Below are 23,326 nucleotides of genomic sequence, written 5' to 3' on the forward strand. Positions count from 1 at the left end.
TGTTTTTCTTCGAAATTACTCCTTCACTGTATCATTTCTGCCTATTGGAACATATCAAGTTACAAAAGATCCTACTATATCAAACACATTATGAAAATCAAAGGTTATTCTTCCAAAACCAGTTGTGACTAGCCCTCCAACCTAGCTAGTATGCAAGGGGGAACTTCTTTATGAACCTGAAGAAGAATAAAATTTGCTTCTGGCTAAACAAGTTCCTCCCATTGAATTGGTACCAAATTCCTTTAGGATTCGATGGTCTAGGTCAGTAATTCTAGCCCTTGAATGTGCATTAGAATCACTTGGAAGGCTTGTTAGACCACACAGTGGTGGGTTCCACCTCCAAAATTTCTAATACTGTTGATCTGGGGTGGGACTGGAGACGACAATCTGTCACAGATTCTCAGGTGATGCTGTTTCTGCTGATTGGAGGACCATATTCTGAAACCATGTCTTTACGGTCACAAGATGTTTGCTCAGTAGGACAGAACACATCTTAAAATCCTTAGCAAAACAAGATAACACAAGGGCTCAAAATAAGCCAGAGTGCTATACAAGTACAGTGGTGATGGAGAAGTGTGAGGGCTGGAAGGATTTCAGTTGATTCCTAAGTTTGGCTAGGAGTAAGATCACCAGCGAAGAGAGAAAGAGCATGTTAGGGGAATGAATGAAAGGAATTCTAGAGAAAATGAACCAAGTTAGTTGGAGCTAGGACTCAAGACGGAGGAACAGACCCACTTGTGGAGGGCTTTCAATTCCATATTACAAGGAACTTTATACAGCACACTTCTCCCAGCCACTATCTCCTTCTGTGCCATGCAGGCGCATCAGTCTAGGTTCACATCACTGCAAATAGTGTAAGCGTTCCAAAGTCCTATTCCTCCACGATGATGTGGGAAAGGCATGAGTATTCCCCTGGTGTTTGGTGAAGACACCAAATTAGACCTGGAGGTGAATTGTTTGCATTGTCCAATCAGTTCAGTTTTCCTGGATTACCCAGATGGGAAAGTTGCAACTTTTGGAGGTCTCCTGAGATATAAGTAAAGTTTATTTGTGTATGGATTGAGGTTGCCCACAGACACTGGAAAACTCTTGGATGGCTGGAGCATCCCAATAGAAGGTGGGAAGAGGGTAAGACCCTGCACAACAGTGTAAGGTGCGCCCGTAGGAATCACCTGGAGATCCTGTTAAAAGGCAGGTGCCCATGCAGCTGGCCTGAGACGTTACATTTCCTACATGTTCCCCGTGGATGCTGATGCTGCAGACCGCACTCTGAAGCAAGGTACCCTGGGGCCACCGAGCGCGCGTCAGGGGGGCCAGAGGCCTGCGAATCATCCCCCGATGGAAGGAGGCCTCACGCGATCTTTAAACATGAGGCCCCCGTCCTGCACAGGGAGGGTGCGGGGACAACGATGTCAGCCTGAGCGAAGCCGGGCAGGGGGCAGCCGAGGGGAGGGCGAGGCTCCAAGGTACGCCAGGTACGGGTGTTCCGGTGACGGCGGTCCCCGGGGCCCCGCCGCGGAACCACTTCTGGTCTTTCGGCCCTCGGCGGCTGCCATCGCGGCTGCGGGGCGCGAAGCGGCGACGGCTACGGCGGCGGCCATCCCTCCCCGCGCGGGCGCGCGGACACCCACTCGGCCCGGCCCGGCGCTCGGGCTCCCGGAAGCGGAAGGGGAGCGCGGCCCGGCCTGGGCGGCGGTGGCGGCGTCCGAGCAGGAGGTCGGGGAAGAGCTGCTGGCGGTCGCGGGAGCCGCGGCGGTGACAGGCGAGCGGGCGGCGAGGGTGAGTGCGTGCGGCGCGCGCGGGCCGCGTCCCCGGTGCCCGCGCTCCCCCTCCCATCCCCGGTGCCTCCCCAGTCCTCGCGCATCCCGGTGCCCGCGCACCCCGGGTCCCCGCATCCCCGATGCCTACCCAGCCCCCCGCCCGGGACACCCCCGCCCCAGGTGCCCGCGCCCTTCGGGTGCCACCTCCTCCGTGCCACCCAGCCCCTGCTGCACCTGTCCCGCCACCTCCGGGGCCTGGCCTCGGAGCATCTTCTCCAAGTGCCCCTCGCGTGACGCCTAGGGGGTGGGTTCCTGCTGTGGTTGGGAGAAAAAAATCGGTGCCCTGAGTTCCTTGCCTGTGACCTACGGTTGTTTCCCTCTGCGCAGCCCCTGCCCCAAGCCCTGCGCTGGGACCCCGGGTCTCCATGCTGTGACAGCCTTCCATTCACTCTGCAGGAGGGGAAATATAGTTTGCTCCTTCATTGACCTTCGCCCTCCCTTCCCCCAGAGTAAGGGTGGTTCCAGAAAATGGCTTATGGATGGCCACACTGTGCACTTGTTACCATTCTCCAGCACAGATCGCTGGGTTTTAACTGGAGACACCATTTAAATTATGGTCTTTCTCAAACTCTACTTTGGTCACATGTTAATATTGCTTGTATCTTCAGGGCTAAGTGGACCTGACCAATTATTACTTGAAAATATGGCAATATAGCAGTTCATAAAAGTAGAAGAGGGAAAACAAATCAGGGTCCTTGTGGACGGGGTCATAAATCATAGTGTAAAGTTACAGTCTAAAATAAAGACAAATAAGGACAATTAAGTGCAAGTTAAAAAGATGTGTCCAATGGGTCCTCCACTTACCTGTGCCTAAAAAAATCCACTACCTATCTTGTGGCAAAAAATAATAATAGTAATTACCATTGATGAATGCTTAGTACTGCCATTCCTGAATGGAGAGGCTTTTGGTGTGGTATTAACTACTTCCAACTCTAGATTTACTTTAAAGACACAGTTCAAAGAGATGCTCTATTTTGCGTTAGGTGTACTATCTCTTAGTAGCAAAAGGCTTTTTTGAACAAGAGATGGGGTAAGAAATCATTTGGAAGGAAAGAGCCAAATGAGATTTGGTATTGTGGAAAGTAAAACCAGGTTCCAGTGCGGATTCTGACACTCTCCATCAGTGAGGTCATGGGTAGGTCAGTGACCCAGCTTATTTTCTAATCCATATACAACTAGACAAAATTCTCTTCTTTTCTTTTTCTTGAGCTGTGCAGCTCAAGCTGGCTTGGAACTTAGAATACTTTGCCTCATCCTTCCAAGTGCTGGGATTATAGGAGTGTACCACTGTGCCAGGCTTAGACTAAATTCTTTAAGACTAATTTTTTTCTCTTAAATTTTCCATATTTACTTTGGGGAATGCCATGTTTGTAAATAATTTAAGACTCTTTACCATATAGAAGCTACATTTACAATATTTGCCTTGTGAAAAGTTTTAGTAAAATGAGTACCAGAACAGATGAACTCCCGAATTCATTATTTTGTATGCAAAACAATTAGATAACTTTAAAATGTTGAGATTTCTGTTAACATGTATTAGAAGCTGTACTTGGAACAAGGATTTGTTTAATTAATAAAGTACTTAAACTTAAAACTTAAGCATTTAAAAATGCATACACATAATCTTTATCAGCCTAACAGGTAGGTTCTAAGACAAGTAATCAGTGAATTATGAAATTTTTATTTCTTATTTGCCTACTACCTAATTTCTTTAATTTACAGTGTGTGTTTCAGAAACTGTGGGAAAGCCCATGAATAAAATAGTGCCGTGGATTAGTGAAGAAGCTTATTGAGCAATCTAGTAATGTCTCCGTGGGGCTTTTTGCTGGAACCATAATTAAGAGTGAGTCAATGAAACTTTTCCAGCCCAGGTAGCTACAAGTGGCAGCATCAACACTACAGGCACAGCAGGAAGGTGGAGGAAAGGTTGTTTTTAGTGCCAGTTTTACTTTGTTGTTAAGGCATGTAGAAATCTTATATTACTTTAACAAAATATCAAGGCTCAGATTGAACTTTTTAAATGTGCTAGAATTAAAAGACAATTTAGCATCGAGTAGAATAATCAATGCATACATACTTGAAGTGAAGAATGTTGGAAGTTTTTTGAATCGGTAAACAAAATATAGGGGATGGATTGGGGCTATAGTTTAGTGGTAGAGTACCTGCCTAGGATATGCAAGGTGAGAAAGTAGAATAAATGGAAAAACAACACTTCTTTGTCTCTCTCAATAGACAGGGTCCTGCTAAGTGGCCTAGGCTGGCCTCAAATTCTCCATCCTCCTCAGCCACCTGAGTGCTAGGATTGCAGGCATGTACCATCATACCTGCCCAACATTGGTCTTTTTAATTGTCAGATTAGCAATTTATCAGTTAAGAATCCCTGATGAAATGAGTCAGCTACCTGACTCAAAACACTGAAGTGTGATGGTGGTTTATTTGTTTCCCCTTTTAGATCTACCTTGGGTAAAATGTGACATTTTCCAAGTTTGTCCTGTTCTCAGAGTAGATCAGTGTTCTTCCCAGTTTCAGAGGCTGGTTAGGTATCTGCTGTCTTCCCTTATCTGTTGCTTCTTTCACAAAAGGGCAGGCTAGTTAAAAAATAGCATTTACCATTCAAGCATTTTAGCTTAAAATGCTTAAGTATGATCTGAAGCAGGCTTGTAATTTTCAGTCTTTTGTCTGTAATTATAGAATAAATAACTTTTTCATGAACTGTAGGATTTTCAGCTTGAGCAAGCAGTGGAGAGGAGATTTTTCTTCGAGTGTTACTGCTGTAGGAAGCACAATGCACTGGGCTCATGGTAAATTCTGGTGTGGAGGCAATCTAAGTCAGCCTCCTTTTCTTCCCCTAGCCAGTTTTGGCATGCTGGGTACTAGGTGATCAGTAGCTGGTTCACCTTCCCTCTTGGAAGAACATAGCTGTTTACACCCAGGAAAATCCTAGCCTCTTCATTTCTGCCTTTCCCATGAAGAATTTTCCCTGTACTGTGTCTGGAGTAGAGGTTGTCGTTGCTCTGCATTCAGTTTTGCCTTTTCGTTCCTTCCCCCACGCTCTTACCTCCCTAATGAAAATTCTCACGTAGACATTTTATACTGACTGAAATAATATTTGGTAGACTGAAATTGATGTCACCCCTTGCCTTCCAAGTTCTTTCTACTTTTTGGTAGGAGATTCTGATGAAGTATGTCACTACCGAGCAGGATTCTGAGTAGAGCTCCAGCACTGATGGTTATTTTTTACCCAGGAGGCAGGTGTACAGGACAACAGCTTAGTTCAGGTTTGCCCAGAAGGTAGTGACTTAGAGACTTGTTCTGCAGAGCGGGTTCTGTAGCGATGGTGCAAGGTTGTTTTGACACTTCACCACACCCACATTTTTACTTAATTTCTTGGAGAACTTGGTAATTTATTCAGTATTCCCTGCTTTAATTATACATTCTTCATTAGCTTCTGAAATCAAGTGCTTATTTTTTTTTCAGGCTTTATTTCTTAGCTCACCAATCCTGCTTGTACTTGAAAGATATTTAAATGAGGTGCTTCAGTTCAATCATTCTATTTTAGATCAAACTTCTATTTTGGGTTTTCTGCTTGAAGAGATCCAAGGTCAATTTAGATAGGCTGTTATAGCTGAACTTTTTCTCTGACAAGTAGTTTGCAGTGTTTGGTATTAGAGAAAGTAGACAATGGGGTATGGTTAAATTGTATCACTATTTTTAATAACAGGACCCAGAAACACTTGTTTCATTTGGGAGTCTAAAACTAAAAGTATAACTCAATTTTAAGTTTTCTTTCCTCTCCCCCTGCTCACTTCCCTTTAAAGTTACTATTTTGAAGATGCTGCTTTGTTAGGCAACTTCTCATTTAAGCATGACAATAACCCTGGAAGCTGATATTTTTATCTTCATTTTACAGTTAGGTAAAATAAAGCTTGGAAAGCAAGTACGAGGCTGTGCTGTAATTTGAACATGGCTCTCTGTTTTTTAACATTTGTACAAGATTTATTTTCTACTCTGTTGATAATAAGCTGAATACTTGTATGATATTTAAAAAATTCATTTACTTTATTAGCCAATTATTAGAGGTAGCTAGACTCTGATGTTTCAGGTAACTGTCATGATTAGCCACTTTTCAGAGCAGAATAAAGTCAAAATTCAAATAGCTATAAAGTTATAGCTATTTGAGTATGCTTAACAATAGATGACTGTAACTTTTTTCTAAATTTTTTGACTGCAAAGTGTTTTAAATATCATGTATTCATTTGTTATAGTATCTGTTTTCTCTTTACCCTCGAGAAAAGAATTTTTGTGGTTGTTTGAAAACTTATCCTGCGAATTGCTGATAGAATTCTTTAGGAAATAACAGTGTTAAAAATGTTCAATGGCATTTTGTTCTGAAACTTTGGGATTTTGTCATCCCCTAATGTTTTGAATTGTTGGATCTAACTTTTATACCACATAGATGAACTTTGATTCCATAGTGTCAGCGACAGTGTTAATGACTTTGGATGCTTTCTCCTCAATGTATCACCTGTAAATGTAAAGTGAGATTTTTCTTGATTTTAAGCCAATGAGTGACTGGGATTTGACTCATGGGTGATTGGCCTGTGCTATTACCTAATGAAGTTACTGACAGAAACTCCTGTTTTGTTGAAATATTAGGAAGCCGCCCTCGGAGTCAGAGTCTTAGTAGCCTTATGACTTTGGATGTGTTTCAGAACATTTTGTTGTACCACATTAAATTCTGTTTGGAATTTTTTCTGGAAAAATAATTTTTCATTTGTCATCTGGGTAGCATCTCCTTAACTTTGTCATACTATATTTTGTCCCTAAGAAGCTAGGTACAGCCAAGGAGACTACTTTAAATTAGGTTAAAAACTTAGAGTTGAAAGAAATGGTACTTGACAATTTATCATAGACCATAGAAAAATTGACCCTGGGAAAAATATAAGTGGTAGTTTGTGTGTTTGTTGGTTTCACTAAATTTATAAAGGGGCCTGGAAGTGCAGTGATAATGACTCTGACGTACTTTTCATAGCGTCATCATGTATTAGTTTGCTGTTGCAGTGCTAAGCAGTATGCTGAACAAATCTATATCTCGAGTTGTCTTTCCTGTGTTGAAGAGTGGTACAACCTTCACTTAGTCCCTAAGCCAGAAACTTGGCACCATCTTAGAATCTGCCCTTTGCTTCCAATTGACTGGTGGCTTTGACGGGTATTATGTGTCATACATTGAATGTATTATATATCCACATGCATTATATCTAAGTGTGATTAGATACTTCTAGCCTTACGTCTTGATATATATTATGCTGTATTCTCCCACAGAGTGATCTCAGAATCTGTTGCTATTTTGTGATTTGGGGTCAAGGAAGTTAAGTGAAGCTCAAATGCTGAAAATATGATGTTAATTTGATTTTATGGGAATTGGATGATTTCAAAAGAGAGTTTTCCTGTATTATGGTAAGAGAATGCAAAGTCTAGGGGGATGAATGGAACATGAAAGCACAGAATGAGGTTCATTTTCTCTTATTTCTGAATTTAAAACTTTTGTACTTGGTATTTTCACAGGTAGACTGTTTAGTTGCTTACAATATTTTACCTTTGTGAGAGATCTTTATTTCTTAAACCATTAATAGGTGCTTCTGAAGAACTGTAACTGAAAGAGAGATCTATTTGGTGGGATGTAGTTAGAGAGAGAGAGAGAAAAAAAAAGAATGAATCAAGATAAAACATCTAAATGCAAGTACCAGAAAAATCACAGGATATCTCAGTGAATCTGCAAGTGGTAAGTTTGCATTTGATTTTACATGGGAATATGTTTCTGATTTACGTGGCGTAGTATCCTTAGACTGCAATGTTTAGAGGCAGGTAGTTGTTCATTAGTGTTTTTTCTAATTATATTATAGAAACTATTCTACAACTTGCTTCCCCCAACATTCATTTTGAAAAAAACCTTATACAGAAGCATGGAAATGAATTTTATATTGTAACATCTGAATACCTATTACATAGATTCTGTAAATAATATGTTACTGAACTTCATCACCTACTCCTCTGTCTGTCCATCATTCAACTTTATTATTAGATTTTGGATTCATCTCAAAGCAAATTGTAGATGTCGGTTGCTCCCCTTACACCGTACTTCAGTGTACATATCATAGAGATCAATATTGTTTTACAGTTTTGCTTATTTAAGGTTCATTTATATACCATGAAATGTACTGAGCTTAAGTGTCTGAGTTTTGACAAATTCACCCACTTGTATAACTCAGACTCCATATTGAAATATAGCCCATTGTGTGCACTGCAGAAAATTCCCATGTGCTCCTTCTGTCTTTATCCCTTCCCCACCAGAAACATCACTATTAAAATTCCCCATCATAGATTTTGTGTTTGTCTATGTAACTTGCTTTATTCACTCAGCAGTAGATTATAGGTAGTCACATGCAGATCTAGACTGTCTCCTTTTTCTCTTCCACTCCCCCAAATTGCAGTCATTTTAGCATTCTCCTCTTCTTGTGAACTGTTAAATGGTACAATATTTTTATGATTCCAAAGAGTGCTGTACAAAACCCCTTGTTCCTTCCTATTATTGCTTATACTCTCTCTACAACAAAATTAGAGATAAGGGCAAAATAGTTTCTGCTGGGTATTGAGGGGGGGAGCAGGAGGGAGTGGAGTGGGTGGTAAGGGAGGGGGTGGGGGCAGGGGGGAGAAATAAACCAAGCCTTGTATGCACATATAAATAATAAAAGAAAAATGAAAAAAAAAAACAAAAAAAAAAACAAAGAGTGCTGTATCTTTGTACATCTTTGTATATATACACTTGCATGGTTTCATGAGTACTTTCATAGGTATTACTAAAAATAACTCCTAGGTAAAAGGTTTTTACATTTTGATAGATACTGTCAAAATACCCTTCTAAGTGACTGTGTCAGTACATGCACATCAGTAATATGTGAGAATTTTCTGTTAGCATTGGATATATATCTGTTTTTCCAAAAGTTTTTCAGTGAAATGGATGAGAAATGTGCTTAGTTATTTCGTATTGACCTGTTTAGTAATGATTAGCCATTGGATTGTTTTTTCTGTTTGTGAATTGCCTTTTTATATAATTACTTATCAGTCATATGTTGTAATGTTTTTTCAGGCATGCTTTGTCTTTGAATTTTGTTTTGGACTCAGAAATTTAAACTTATGGCTTTCTGGTCTTGGTTGTGAATGCCATCCTCATTCCAAACTTTTAAAATCACTTGCTGTTTTCTTCCAGTAGTTTGCTTTTTGTTGAAATTTTGAAGAGAAAGAGAAATCACTGTGAATTGAAGTGCCAGAAAAAATTTCAGATATCGAGTGAGAGTCAAATTGACTTTGAATTATGAGTTAAATTTAAAGAGTAAGTAGAGTGGTCAGGACATTTCAGACAGGAGGAACAAGTGATGGAATATGACTTTCATATTCATACCATGGTAATAAAACTGCTTTGGCTGAGGTGGAGAGTCATTTAAAACTAAGCTTAGAGATGTATGTTTATCTAGATTTCCTGTTAATTATTTTGGCTAATCTTTATGACTCTAAAATTTACTTTCTGGTATTAAAGTTTTCTTGTCATATGGCGGTTTTGTGTTATTTTCTTTTCATGGTGACTTACTCTTCCTTAGGAAAATGTGTACTGAAATACAATTGTCTGAAAAGGCAAAAAAGGAAAGGTTGAGACCCATCAGAATAATTTAAGCATCATAAATATTTACTCAGTATAGTTTACTAGGGCTTTCTTTGAAAAAGTTTGTGCTGTAGCAATTTACATCCTTATGAAGCTAGTCACAGCACTCAAGTATAGTTACCAGATAGCAATCTTAAAAAATGTGGAGGTACCAGTACCTCCAGTAGTCACATCAAAGTTTGAGCTATGAGCTCACCATTTAATATACAAATTAGTGTGTCGGAATCTCTAGCTAATGAAAGTTAGCTGGAGATTTACAAATGCCGCCCTGGAGCCTGAGCAGCACCACTGTGCTCAGCTGGGTTGCTCCTCGGGATGTGTAAGACTTCTGCTCAGCCGTCTGCCACACCTGCTAGATAGTACCTGAGTGGAGCCATCCTGTCGCCTCTCCCAGCTAACGCGCTCGTAATTGTCCTCTGATTTGGAGCTCTTGGAAGACCACTGTTTTCTTCTGTACCACCACTGTAAGGATCATGAGGCACTAGTTTGTACTGATCAGGTATTTACTTGAAATATTTAGCATCTTTCTTGGTCATTGTTTTAATTTTTCTATTCTTACTCTTCCTTGGGGATACTTGTTCTTTTAGAACTTATCATCTGTATCTTTTCATTTAGGATAAACAGACACATTTTCAATGATCCTTTTCACCGTAGTGTATCTGTTGTGAGGGACCTTTTGGCAATAAGAAAAATGTGTTGTTTTCTGGCCGAGGAATAAAATGAGAATTCAAAAAATGAATGAGTATTTGATAGTTTTCCCACTTGCTGTGTTGGCTTGTATGCCTTTCTCTTTTCTAAAGTTAATAGAAATGAGTAATGAAATTGCTCTATGCTATGTAATTATTGAACTTTATATTCTGTTTTTAGTCCTCAATAGAACTGAAACTTAATTGAAATAATAATTTTGAGCATGGCTCTGTTTGAGAAAACAGAGCCTTCTGTCATTTCTTTTAGCACTTGATAATTAGCAAGGCTGTGAAAAATTAACCTTCTTGCTGGGCACACATTTGTAATTTCAGTACTAGGGAGGCTGAGGCAGGAGGATTTCAAGTTTGAGGGCAGCCCAGGTAACACAGTGAAGCCCTGTATCAAAACAAACAAACAACAATAGCAAAAATGACTGAAAAGAAAAAAATTAGCATTCTTTAGAATATTTCTTGTTAGTGATCTATCAGCTTTCCATTTGAATTCATGTTCTTTAGTTTTTTAAGTAATGATACCTAGTAAATTACACAGCATGCTTTATATCTTCTGACTGTCCTCACTTACTGATCTGCCTTTTTATTTCTACTTAAAAGGTAACAATGTTCAACTTGTACTTTTTTAAAAGCTGAGGCACTGCTCCTATTGTAGAATTCTTATACAAATCTTAATTTGGAGCATATCGAACTTCAGTCTTTGAGTGGCATTGTATTGGAGTTGTCTTGTTTTCTGTTGCCCCAGTAGTTCTCAGGATCTAGGGATGAGAGGTGGGCGGTTGCTTTAAAATCAAGTGTTTCTCCATCTTTCTTAGTTTCCATGAGCATTGGCAAGGCCTCTAGTGGATGGTGCCCAAGGCTATTCAGATGAAGATTAATTATTCTTAGAATGAAACAGTTAAGGATATAAGTGGGAAGTTGGGGAGTCACCTGTGACTCTCCTCAGTGACTCCTAATGTCAAGTCAATTAGTAAGACTCATTGTTTGATGCTGACTTTTTCTTCAATTGATCCATTCTCTGAAAACTAATTTGGGCTTTTGTGTTCTCTTAGCCTCACTGGTCTGTCTTTAGCTTCAATAACTTATTTAAAATACAGATGTTCAAGATAGGGTCTCATGAACTATTTGCCCACGGTGTCTAAGAACCACGATCCTCTTGATTTCTACTTCCTGAGTAGCTAGGATTACAGGTATGTGCTCCTGCCACCCGGCTTATAGTTCACAAGACCCTATCTCGAAAACACCCATCACACAAAAAGAGCTGGTGGAGTGGCTCAAGGTGTAGTCCCTGAGTTCAAACTCCAGTACTGCAAACAAAACAAAACAAGAAAAAATGCAAGTCTTCTCATGCTCACCTCCTGCCTTGGCAGCTTTTCTGTGTCTTTGAATGAAGTCTTAGCCTCCCTTTAATGACATACCCCTGCATTGTCCCCAGCCACTGTCCACAGAAAGCCTTGTAATTTGGGACAGCTGTTTGTATACCTCCTACAGTTTTTACCTTCACATACTTCCTTGCTGTTCCTTCTGTTGGCAATCTTGTTTTACTTTTCTTTGATTGGATAACTTCTACTTTTTAGACAGAGCTCAGTTTTCACATTTTACAGGAAGTCTTGATTGAGTCCTGATTTTACTCTACCCATCTTCTATGCTCTTCCTAGAAGCTTGTCCCCAAATCTGGAACTTGGCATATTATACGAAACCTTCTATATGACTCTTTTTCCCCTTAGTCTGTTAGTATCTTTAAGGAAAGGCCTTGTCTTCTTCAGTTGTATCTACAGTGTCTAGGGAGTGACTAGTACATAGCAGAGGCCCAGTGAATACTTCTTGAGCATGATGTTGGTGTGAAGTTCAGTGGATTAGTGGTTCCTAGGTAGCAGTCAGCCATATCAGGCATCTGGAGAGCATCTTACTGGTTTTTAGCTTTATGAAGAATTATGATTTAGTAGTTCTGAAATATGGTCTGGGAATGTACCTTTTTTTTTTAAACTCCCAGGTTGATGCTAGTTTGCTTACAGGTTGGAGAATCACGTCCTATTTTATTATTCTGCCATTATATTTTATGTGAAAGATGCCCTGAACCTTAAACAGTACTTATTGTTTAAGCTTTATGAGTTGTATTTACTAAAGTCTGGACATCCTGTAAGTCACTTTATCGTTGTCACACGTATGGAAGTTTCTTCATGCACATGGAGGTTGTCTGTCATTTGGAGTTCTGTTGGATTGTTAATGCTCAACTGAAAAGACAGCCCCATTTAAAAATGAGGCTTCCTGAGGTGATGATAATGAAATTAGTGGAGCTTTATTCCAGGAATTTTAACATTTTTAGCAATTTGTCATTTAAATTTTTCAGAATGATTTAAAAAATATTATGGCTTAAAATTAAACTAAAGTGCACAAGCTTAAAAGCACAGCTCAGTGAATGTTTATTTATGCAAACCCACGAGGTGCCACCCAGGCCAACACAGAGACATTCAGCCCTTCAGAGGGTCTCTCAGGTTCCTCCAGTTAACAGACACTGTTTCCCCTTCAAGAGAACCACTAATTTGACTCTGTGACCATCATTTAGTCTTGTGGTTTGAAGCTACTAATTTTTTATACGTGTCTTTTGTTGACATCTCCCCCCATTTCTCTTAGGCTTCCACATGAACTTGCTGGTGTAAGAACAAACATGTATTTCAACTTTAGTAGACAAAGTTAAAGGCAAGCCTGCCCTCTCAGTCTCAATTCATAAGGAACTGTTGAAGTCCTTTGAAGCTTTTGGTGAAATTTCTGTTTTTCTCCTATTTATTATTTTTTAAAAAAGGAAATTCACTTAAAAAACTTAGTAAATGTTACTTATGGTTGTCAGAAATGCAGTTTTTGGTCACACTTTTTTCTGCTAGTAACTTCTTTCTTCCTTCCTTCTTAGGACTGTCTTCCTTGTGGGTTGACAGGCAGTTCTCGGGCTGCACGATGGGTTTCCGGATTCACTTTGTTGTTGACCCACATGGCTGGTGCTGCCTGGCTGTGATTGTCTGTGTCTGGCTATTCAATGTTGCTATCATTCCCAAGATCATCATCCTTCCTCACTATGAGGAAGGACATATTCCAGGCGCATTAGTAATACGTAAGTTTCTAAGTCTTTGTTTTCTTATATAGGTAAAGATTTTTCTCATTGTGATTGTTCTAATGTATTTGTATTTGTTATTTTAGTAGTGCTATTAGTATTGTTATTTACTAAATTATAGAAGTTTAAAAACAATAGCCATTATATATTTTCAGTTAGATAAAAATGCTACCTCTACATTTTAGCTCTGCAAAATATATAAAGACCATTTTGTTAAAAAAACTGAAAACAGTACTAATAATTGTGTGTCTGTGTGCATTTTAATTGCAAACGTGGAAGTTTTATTTTTTACTTCTTTTTTTTTTTGGTATTTTGAGACAGGGTCTCACTACGTAGTCTAGGCTGGCTTCAAACTTGCTATCCTCCTACCTCAGCCTTCTGAGTACTGGGATTATAGGCATGTACCACTGTGCCTAGCTTAAATGTGAAAGTTTTAAGAAAAGAGATAGCGTACATTACTGCAAGGTAAGAATTTCATGATACTAAAATCACTGATTATGAAGTTGATTGTGATAGCTTTGAACTTCCAGATAATTCTTTTCTGCTATAGTCCATTGATGATGGCTTGCTTATGATTAAAAGAACGGATCAAAATGGTATATTGTATCTATCCATAGCATTTATACTTTTCGTATACTCTCCCTAACTTTGATCTCACAAGAACTGTAGGAAATAAAATCTCTGTTATACAAATAAAACCGGCCTGTATCACCAGGCATGGTGGTACACCTCTGTAATCCCAGCAGTCAGAAGCTGAGGCAGGATTTTGAGTTTGAGGGCAGCCTAAGGTACATAGCAAGGCCTTGTCACAAAAACAAAATGAAATAAACTGAACAGTGTCATGCAATCAGTCCTGGAGTGAGCACTCAAAACTGTTTCCTTCTACATGGTCAGTATGTTAATCCTTTCATTCCCCCAGTAGAATGCTTGTGTCTTATTAATTTAAAATATGAAATTATGGAGACTGAATGTCAATTTCCCCTTACTGTTATTTTTTTCTGGTTATTTTGAAAATCAAATTTTCTATTTTTTTTTGGTGATACTCAGGGTTGAACTCAGTGCTTCGTGCTTGATAGGTAGGTGTGCTGTCAGTTGAGCCACTCTGCCAGCTAAGTTTCTTAATTCTGTATTTTCAAAGTAAGCATCTTAAGATCAGTCGAAAAGGGCAATTGAGCACAGAGTTAATAAAAATTTTAAATGTAGAATATTTTGGCCCTTTACAATGTACTACATGTATGGCTGTGTGCAGTGGCTTGTGCCTGTAATTCCAACTATTCAGAAGGCAGAGATCAGGAGTATCATGGGTCTAGGCCAGCCCTGGCAAAATCTCAATAAACAAGCTGAATGTGGTGTTGCTCCCCTGTAATCTCAGTTACATGGGAAGGATAGGTAGGAGAATTATAGTCCAAGGCCAATCCAGGCAAAAATGCCAGACCCTATCTGAAAAATAACTAAAACCAAAAATAGTAGTGGAGGAGTGACTCAAGTGGTAGAGCACTTGGCTAGCAAGTGCAAGATGCTGAGTTCAAACCCCAGTATCACTTAAAAAAAAAAGTGTATGTGTATGTATATATATATATATATATATATATTTTTTTTTTTTTGGATGAATTAAAAGGGTGCCCATTTATTTATTTACACCATTGTTTATTTGAAACCACTGTTAATATAGAATCTGATTTATAGCATTTGTAATTTATTATGAAAAACAATATTTTAAGTTGGTACATTTCATGTAGTGTTCTCGGTGGTATTATTTTGTGAGTAAAATGATTTAGTCTCTTGATTTTTCCATCTCATCTTTTGAAAATTATTTATCATGATGATCATTGAAATGTGCTTTTTAAACTTTATGCTTTTTGATAAAATGTTTTAAAGGGCGAGTGACTAATCTGCTTATTTATTTATTTTAAAGTGTTCTATGGCCTTGCCATATTTTGTCTGGTTGCCTTAGTGAGAGCCTCAATAACGGATCCAGGAAGACTCCCTGAGAACCCCAAGATCCCACATGGAGGTATGATACTGTGTGTACTGAGCAGTTTTGCTGATGCAGAGTTACTGCCTTTCAGATGCACTGTATGTCCCCGGGCACCCCTTTTAAGTCTTTGCTCACAAAAATGCTCCTTTCTAGACTTGTGTATTTAAGATCACACACGGTCCCCATCACACCCTCTCATTCCTGGCCAGCCTTCTAACTTAGTTTATGTTTCTTTCCCTCCACCCATTCAGGATATGAGGATGAAGATTTTTTTGTTTGGTTTTCTTTGTATAGTATGTTATCCCTAGTCTCCAGCAGAGCCTCTGTCACTTAGATGTATAAAGAAATATTTGTCAAATCAAATATAATTACCTGAGAGATTTCTATTTTTATTAAAGAAAGGATTTTTCATGTTGGCACCATTTACCTCATGATACTGTAAATGTAGTTTGGAGTAAATATTTACATTTCTCCAAATTGTAATAATTCCATGAAAAATTTGAAAGCCTTTTATTCTGGTGTCATTTCAATCATCCTCTTGCATAATAACCATTCAACCATTCAAACACAAAAATGAATGAAAATGGAATGGGGTCATGGCTCCAATGGTAGAGCAATTGTCTAGCAAGTGTGAGGCCCTGATTTCAAACCCCAGTACTGACAGAGAAAAGAAGAATGAAAATGTATTGCTGTTTTGTTATATACCAGCTATGGCATAAACTCCATCTATTCTCTTTCCTGAGTCTCACCTTTTGATTATTTGCTATGTAAGCTTTGAGAATTCTACACTTCATTCTAGTGAGAATTTGTATTTCTTTGTAGTGCGTTATAGAATCAGAATACTTTCTGTAGTAATTTTGTGGTGTTCAAAGTTGCTGCATGTTAAAAAGTTACCTGGGGAGCTTTAAACATCTCACTGTCCAGGTCAAACCCCATATGAATTAAATCAGAATATCTGGGTATTAGCATAGGTATCAGAGTTTTTTGAAAGATCCCGAGTGATTCTAGTGTGTAGCAAAGTTTGGGAGCCAGTGCAGTAATTCCAATGAAATGAGATCAAGTAGCAAGTCATTTTGAGCCTCCTGTAAGTCCTGATTATTATTTTTGAAATCCATCATTTAGGGCTTACTTGGCCTTTCAAATTTAGAGATTACATAGGAGTATTACCCCAATGTTTAGGCAACTGTAGACCTTTCTGGATGCTGAATAGTTTATTAACTTAGAGCAACATTAGCAGTGTCACTTAGCAACTAGTGTGCATGTGTTTTGTGGTGGAGGCAGAAAAGGATGTTCTCAGCAATCTGTATAGAATCCTTTTTCCTCCCAAGGGCATAGCCACGAGGTCTCTAGTATATTTCACACATGCATTATTTGCCTCAACACTAAATCCCAGCAGCCCCAGAACAAAGGAGCAGGCCTTTTTTGACTCTGGACCCACTTCTGATGAATTCTTTTGTTTGCAGCTGGTCAGATACCTGTGGACTCCACTGCTGATCAGTGAAAGGAAGATTGTTAGATCTTAAAGTTTTAAAAACAGAAACAACTGTATTCTAGTTAGCTTTTTGTCATACTAATGAAATATCCAAGGCAGGCTGACTTTATAAAGAAAAGACTTATTAGCTCACAACTTAGGATGCTAAGAGTTCATATGGTATGGTTCAGGCTGTGGTGAGGCGCTAGTCCAATTTCCAGTAGAACCCTCATTTTAATCTACCACTAATTGCTGAGTCTCATTGTCTTCTGAGCCTTCACTGGAATTGCCCATAAAGCTCTGTTTCTGATATTATAGACTTTTTCTAGCCTGTTCTTAAAACCCTTCCAAATTCTGTCAGAAATCCAGTTTGAAAGTCAACTCCATGTTTTCAGGTAACAATCCTACTCTTAGAATCCAATTTTCTGTATTAGTTAGTTTTGTCTTACCATAATGAAATACCTGAGGTAGGCTCCTTATGAAGAAGAGAGGTTTATTTAGCTTACAGTTGAGGAGGTTTAAGGGAATGGTGAGGACCATTTTGGCTGTGTCACATCATGGTGGATGGCAATGGTGATGCTAGTGTGTGCAGCAGCAAGCAATCATGCTGACAAACAGGAAGCCAGAGAAAGACTAGATGGAGCTAGGTTCGGGCATTTATAACAACTTGCTTTCATGAGAACTCACTCCAAGAGACTAGTCACTTCTGAAGCCAGCACCCCTCAAAACCTAAAGACCTCCCACTAGGCCGCACATCTTAAAGATTCTGTCAGCTTTCATATTACCACGCTGGGTACCAAGCTTCCAACAGAGACCCTTGAGGAGCAAACTATACCCAAACCATAGCAAGAGGGAATCTTATTTTTTATGAGAAATTTCATCATTTTGCTCTAATGAGAGTGGGAAGGTAAATGAAGGAAGTAAAAAAGGTGAATATGGTTGATGTACTTTCTTTACAAGAATGAATATGGAACATTCAAACCTGTTGAAATCGCTATAAGAAGGGAACTAAGGTAGAAAAGAGAATAATGGAGGAGACAAACCAATTTGGGGTATATTTCCATATGTACATATATATGAATGTCACCCTATATAAGCATCATAAACAAACAAAAATGTCTTTTTTGAAAAATGAAGGACAGGAAGATAAAACTGGACTTGTTTGGGGGTTGGTACCAGTGGAAGGGCATAAGAAGAAGGGAAAGGAGAGCAAATATGGTAAAAGTGCTATGCACTCATGTATGAAAATGGAACTGTAAGACCTGCTGAAACTGCTCTAAGAAGGTGGGGAAGAGGGAGAAGGAGAAAGATGGAGAGGATGAATCTAACTTAGATATATTGTAAGCACTTTTGTAAATGTCACAGTGTACCCCCCTACACAACTGTAATATGCTACTAAAATTAAAAAAAAAAAAAAAGGCAAAACCAAAACCACCTCTTGCTAAGTGTGGTCTGTGCTTATAATCCCAGCACTGGAGAGGTTGAGGTAGGAGGACCTTGGCTTTGAGGCCAGCCTGGGGTACATAGGTAGACCCTATCTCAAAAAAAAAATGTCAGCAGCTGATTAAAAAGTTTAAAAGCATTGTAAATACAAAACAAATAATAAAATATTATCTACAGACTTGAGTCTATGTGGGACCACTGCTGTCATGTCTAGATTGTAGATGCTAGAGATGGAGGCCATCATGGCACTTTGCTGACTTTTAGATTTCATTTTGTTGCAGTTGACAGTTGGCCTGGTTTTCTTCTCTGAGTCTAGGAAACTCCCTTACTACCCACTTGGAAAAAGTGTAGTTGTTTATCGTATTTTAAGGTTCCTAAAGCCGTTCGGTGTCTGATGTCACACAATCCTCATGGTAGTTGAGGTCGCCAGGCTGGGCGGTCAGGAGTGTGGGCTGTCTGTCCTAGAATGCACAGCTGTAATGTTACAGAGCTGGGGTGAAACCCAAGGCCTGGTCTCTTTCATCTTTTAGCATGGATTATTTGCAGATCAGTAATTTTAGCTCTTTACTCACTTTTGCTATGATTCTAGGGAAGACTGAAGTTATCATGTACTTCTTGGTGCTGGTTACCTGATTCTTTTGTAAATATGGTTTTGGATTTTAATTTAGTAAAAAAAATGCAAAAATTTAACAGTGAAAAATAATATAGCATGACTAAAATGTCAAAGGTATAGAATAGTGACATTTGCTCAGGAATGTTTGAAGGTTAAGCAGTTTCATATAACTGCGTTCTTCAGAAAAGGAAACTGAAAGCCCTAATACTTTTGTGATTCTGACCGTCTTTTATTGAATTACTCTGAAATATTTTACATACCTTTCTGTTTTCTCCAATAATAACTTTAGTATACATGTGACCATTAAATGTGAGGCACGTGGAGTAGAAGGCAATGTTCTGTTTTCCTGTGAGCAGATTCCCAGAGCTTGATCTTAGAAACTTTTGAGCATGTAGATGAAATAGTCAAATGAACTTCTTAGGTCTGCAGTTTTGAAACTATTCACATGCATATTTGGAATAACAAACATGAAATAAAACCTTAGAAATAGAATTTTTACCATTTTGAAGTTCTTAGCTTTTGAAAAACTGCTTTGTTGAGTGTAATTTATACGCCATGTCATTCCCCCATTTGAAGTGTACCATTCAACAGCTTTTTATATATTTGTAGTTGTGCAACTGTCACTATTATCAGTTTTCTAGCAATATCAGCATCAAGCTGTTAGTATTGCAGAACCCCAATGTTCTGTGATCCACAGAACTGCAGTTTGCCACAGTGTTAGGGCACAGAATCTTCCAAGTTAAAAGATAGCATGTTTTTATGTTGTTCCTCAATACTTTACATCAAGCAATAAGGATGTGTGTGCCGTTGATGAACAGGGTCACATGTCCACTCAGAGCTTTGCTTTTTTCCTTCCCCTTATATTGCCACTTGAAGATGATCTATAAGAGAGTTATTGACATTGATTTCCTACACTGATGACCATTTCTGTAAGAAAGTGTAGATTAGAATCCAAACCAGTGTTGATTTTGATAGTTTCAAGTAATATTTTTCCACAAAACATTACTTTGTGGTTTAAAATATTGTAATTGAGAGAGGGCCCCATATTTGTTATTGTTGTTGTTGTTTGTTTGAGACAGAGTTTGGCTGTATATAACCCACCTGGCCTGGAACTCATGATCCTCCTGTGCCACCATGCCTGGCTAAGTGTGAGTCTTTCAAAAGGTTCAAATAGAAGATGATTCCTTTTTTTCTGCGAGCTAACATCAACCAAAGCAAACATAACTTTATATTCATTCAGGCATTATAGCATTAGTAAAAGTCCAGGCCAACCAATGTCATGCCATTTACTCATGTTAAATAACTCAATCATTTATGGAGTTTGTCTTTTTCTCTGTTTTGTTTTATTCTTTGATTTTTCTCTCCCTAAAAGTATATCTGTGTTAGCTTTTAATTTTTCTATAACTACCATAAGTTATCAATTGGATTCTCTCTCCCATGGGCCTTTTCTTTACAGTATTACATGGCTAGTACAAAAACCCAATAGATAGTCATCAGACAGCAGAATGTATCAGACACTAGGTCCTATTTAGACATGAGCAAACCCTGAAGAAGGAAAGGGAAAGGGACTAAAAAATGCTTTATTAGTAAGCAGGATAGGTTAAGGCAGATGGATTTTTTTTCTTGGCACAGCAGGTGAAAACATTGTAGATGATAATTCAATTACATTTCTAAATTTTTTTCAGTAGTGATTTTCTTTCTTGGTTTTCTGAACATGTAGGGCATGTGTATGCTTGTGTATGTGTATGGAACTGAATTTTTAAAGGTCTTTCTTATTTTAAATACTTGTATCGTACCTTTAGTACAAGCTCTTTCATTAGACACACTCTTCCTTACTGTAAAGGCTTGATAGTGATAGTTTCAGTTCTGTGGGCCACAGGTTTCTGTCACAACCCAGCTTTGCCATTGTAGCACAAAACAGCCGTAGACAATGTGAATGGGCCTGTATCGAATACAACTTTATGGACACTGATATGTGAATTTCATGTGATTTTTACATGTCATAGTTATTTATCTTTTCAATCATTTAAACTTGTAAAAACAATTTTTTAGTTCATGGGTCATATGAAAACAAACTTTGATTTATTTATTCCCATCCATTAAACTAAAATAACAGAATCGAAATTGGGAATCTTTTCAGAACATTGAGTACTATCTACTCTTATCTTCTTTTACTTTTACTTAGGATTCGTCTCTCTTTTTTTCTTGTTTTAAACTTTCATACATTTAGTGACTGACTACTGTATGCTAGGGTTACACTGCATGTACTAATACCACTATGAACATGGGAAGTAGTCATTTTACCATGCCCTTACTTTCAATGAGATTATGGGGCAGTAATAACAGAAGTGCTGAAAAATTTAATAGTTTTGTAAAATTCCATTTCAGTAAACATTAAAAAGATACTTTTTATATAATAAAGCTAGTCTTGTCTTGGAGAATGATTCTTCTATGATTTTGTGGATCTGATTAGAACAATTCATAATGAAAACAAATGCCTTTCTCTTTATGTATGCTAACCTTCACTTCTGAAACTATTCTGATACCTTCTAAACCCATCTGATCTCCTCTAACATGCTTCTATGCATTAATTCACTGATATTTAAAAAATGGTTCAGGAAAAGAACGTGTGTGTAAATGCCTTTTCTGTCTTCTCAGTGAATTTATAAGATTGACTTCAACATATTCATGTGCTACTGAACAGGCCTCAGCACCATTTCTTCTTTAGTGCTTGTAGATAATACAATTGCTGTGTATTTGTCTGAATAAAATTCTGTTTTCGTTTGGTTGAACTTTGGAATTTTGTCATTAGATTTTGCCAAAACCCAAATACGGTGTTTTCTGTTCCTTACTTTGATGGTAACCATAGTGTCTTATTTTTGTGGGGTTTAAAATTAGAAACATATAAAATAAGGCATACATAGAATAAACAGAATGGCAACATTTTATGTCAAAGATGTTTATACTGGCCACTCAGAAAAAAGAAACATCTCTTAGTGATACACATTAAAGACTGACTTTAAATAGTTGTTACTATTTATTACCTTCATTAAAAGGATCTTAATTTCCTATTCTAGAAAGGGAGTTCTGGGAATTATGTAACAAGTGTAATTTGATGAGACCAAAGCGTTCGCATCACTGCAGCCGCTGTGGCCACTGTGTGAGGAGAATGGACCATCACTGTCCATGGTGAGTAAAGAATAATTAGCTTTCAGGAAAAAAAAAAAAAAAAAAAACAGCTGGTAAAACATTTGAGGACAGGTGGGTATGGTGGTGTATACTTAAAATCCCAGCACTTGGGAGGCAGAGGCAGGAGGATTGCAAGTTCAAGGCCAGACTAAGGTAAATAATAGCGAGACTTTGTTTCAAAAGACCAAAAAAGCACACACACACACACACACACACACAGACACACACACACACCCTTAGAACTTAGCAGGTTTAAACAAAAGTGAGATTAAAGTTATTCCATTTTTTAAAAAAAGTCTTTCAATAAGGATGTCTTTAGTTGATCATATAGTTCTATCAGTTCTCAAGGTAGTTTTCCCACAGAGATTATATCTTTTGTAATGAGACATTCGAGCAGAAAATTAATAAGAATTAGCATTCATCCAAATATACAGAAAGACTAGGTGTTTATATTAAAATGAGACAATGCATGTGAAGTGTTTGGTTCAGTATCTGACAAAAAGTACTTCAAAGTAGCTATTATTTCTTATTGGGGGATGTGTAAACCATGCATATCCCATTGTTTTTATTCCCCTTTCCTTATTCATTTACTGATTAACACATTTCAGATATTCTGATAATCCCGCGTTAAAAATATATTGTATTGCATACAGGTGCTAGCATTTCTTGCACATTGTGTCTGTGCAAGTGGGAATTAGCTGTTCCTGCTGAACTGCCAATACTTTTGGTCAATAGGGGGCACTCTTGTAATATTTAAAGAAGATCTGTTGAAACAGAATTTGTTACAAGTGTGAGAATTCTGTATTGTGTCTTATTTCAAAGCTGTCAAAAAATCTGTGAACATGATATTGTATTTAATTCTGTTTTCCTACCCTTGGATCTTATATAAACATTTAAGTTGGTGTGGTTTAGCACTTTATAAATATATGTACATACATGAATATTTATGTTGGTGTACACATGCATGTGTACACTGTATACAAAGTTAACTACATAATAGTCTTTAATTTTAGTTGCATTTATATGAAGGTGACTGAAGAGCAGAAATTATCTTTGCTTAATACTGCTAATTGATCTACAGTTTTCCTTATTTTTGATAACTTAATATGATGGTAAAACAAATTAGCAAAGTTTTAGAGAAACTTGACTTTTACTATAAACTGATTGTGTAGACAGAAGGTAATTTCCTGAGATTAGGGGAAAAAAAGGGAATTTTAAATAAAAGCACTTTGTTACTATATAAAAAATTTTTACAATCATTTAAATCTCTTAACAAGATAATATAGTGTAT

The 23,326-nt window shown here is 38.1% G+C and overlaps 1 protein-coding gene across 3 annotated transcripts in view; it reads left to right on the forward strand.

Moving 5' to 3' along the window:
* The first annotated feature begins 1,624 nt into the window (after nucleotides 1–1,624).
* Zdhhc21 (zDHHC palmitoyltransferase 21) overlaps nucleotides 1,625–23,326 on the forward strand; it is a 62,343-nt gene continuing 40,641 nt past the window's right edge. Inside the window, exons 1-5 of one of the 3 annotated variants that reach the window (XM_074051832.1) lie at nucleotides 1,625–1,779; nucleotides 7,454–7,602; nucleotides 13,144–13,341; nucleotides 15,257–15,355; nucleotides 21,924–22,035. In XM_074051832.1, coding sequence (XP_073907933.1) covers nucleotides 13,188–13,341; nucleotides 15,257–15,355; nucleotides 21,924–22,035 — 365 coding nt within the window. In that variant the 5' untranslated portion in view covers nucleotides 1,625–1,779; nucleotides 7,454–7,602; nucleotides 13,144–13,187. Of the gene's footprint in view, nucleotides 1,780–7,453; nucleotides 7,603–8,934; nucleotides 10,037–13,143; nucleotides 13,342–15,256; nucleotides 15,356–21,923; nucleotides 22,036–23,326 lie in introns of those variants that run through there. The other 2 variants (XM_074051834.1, XM_074051833.1) reach the window with 2 other exon arrangements.

Source organism: Castor canadensis, chromosome 13 (genome assembly GCF_047511655.1).
Source record: "Castor canadensis chromosome 13, mCasCan1.hap1v2, whole genome shotgun sequence".
Classification (NCBI taxonomy): Eukaryota; Metazoa; Chordata; class Mammalia; order Rodentia; family Castoridae; genus Castor; species Castor canadensis.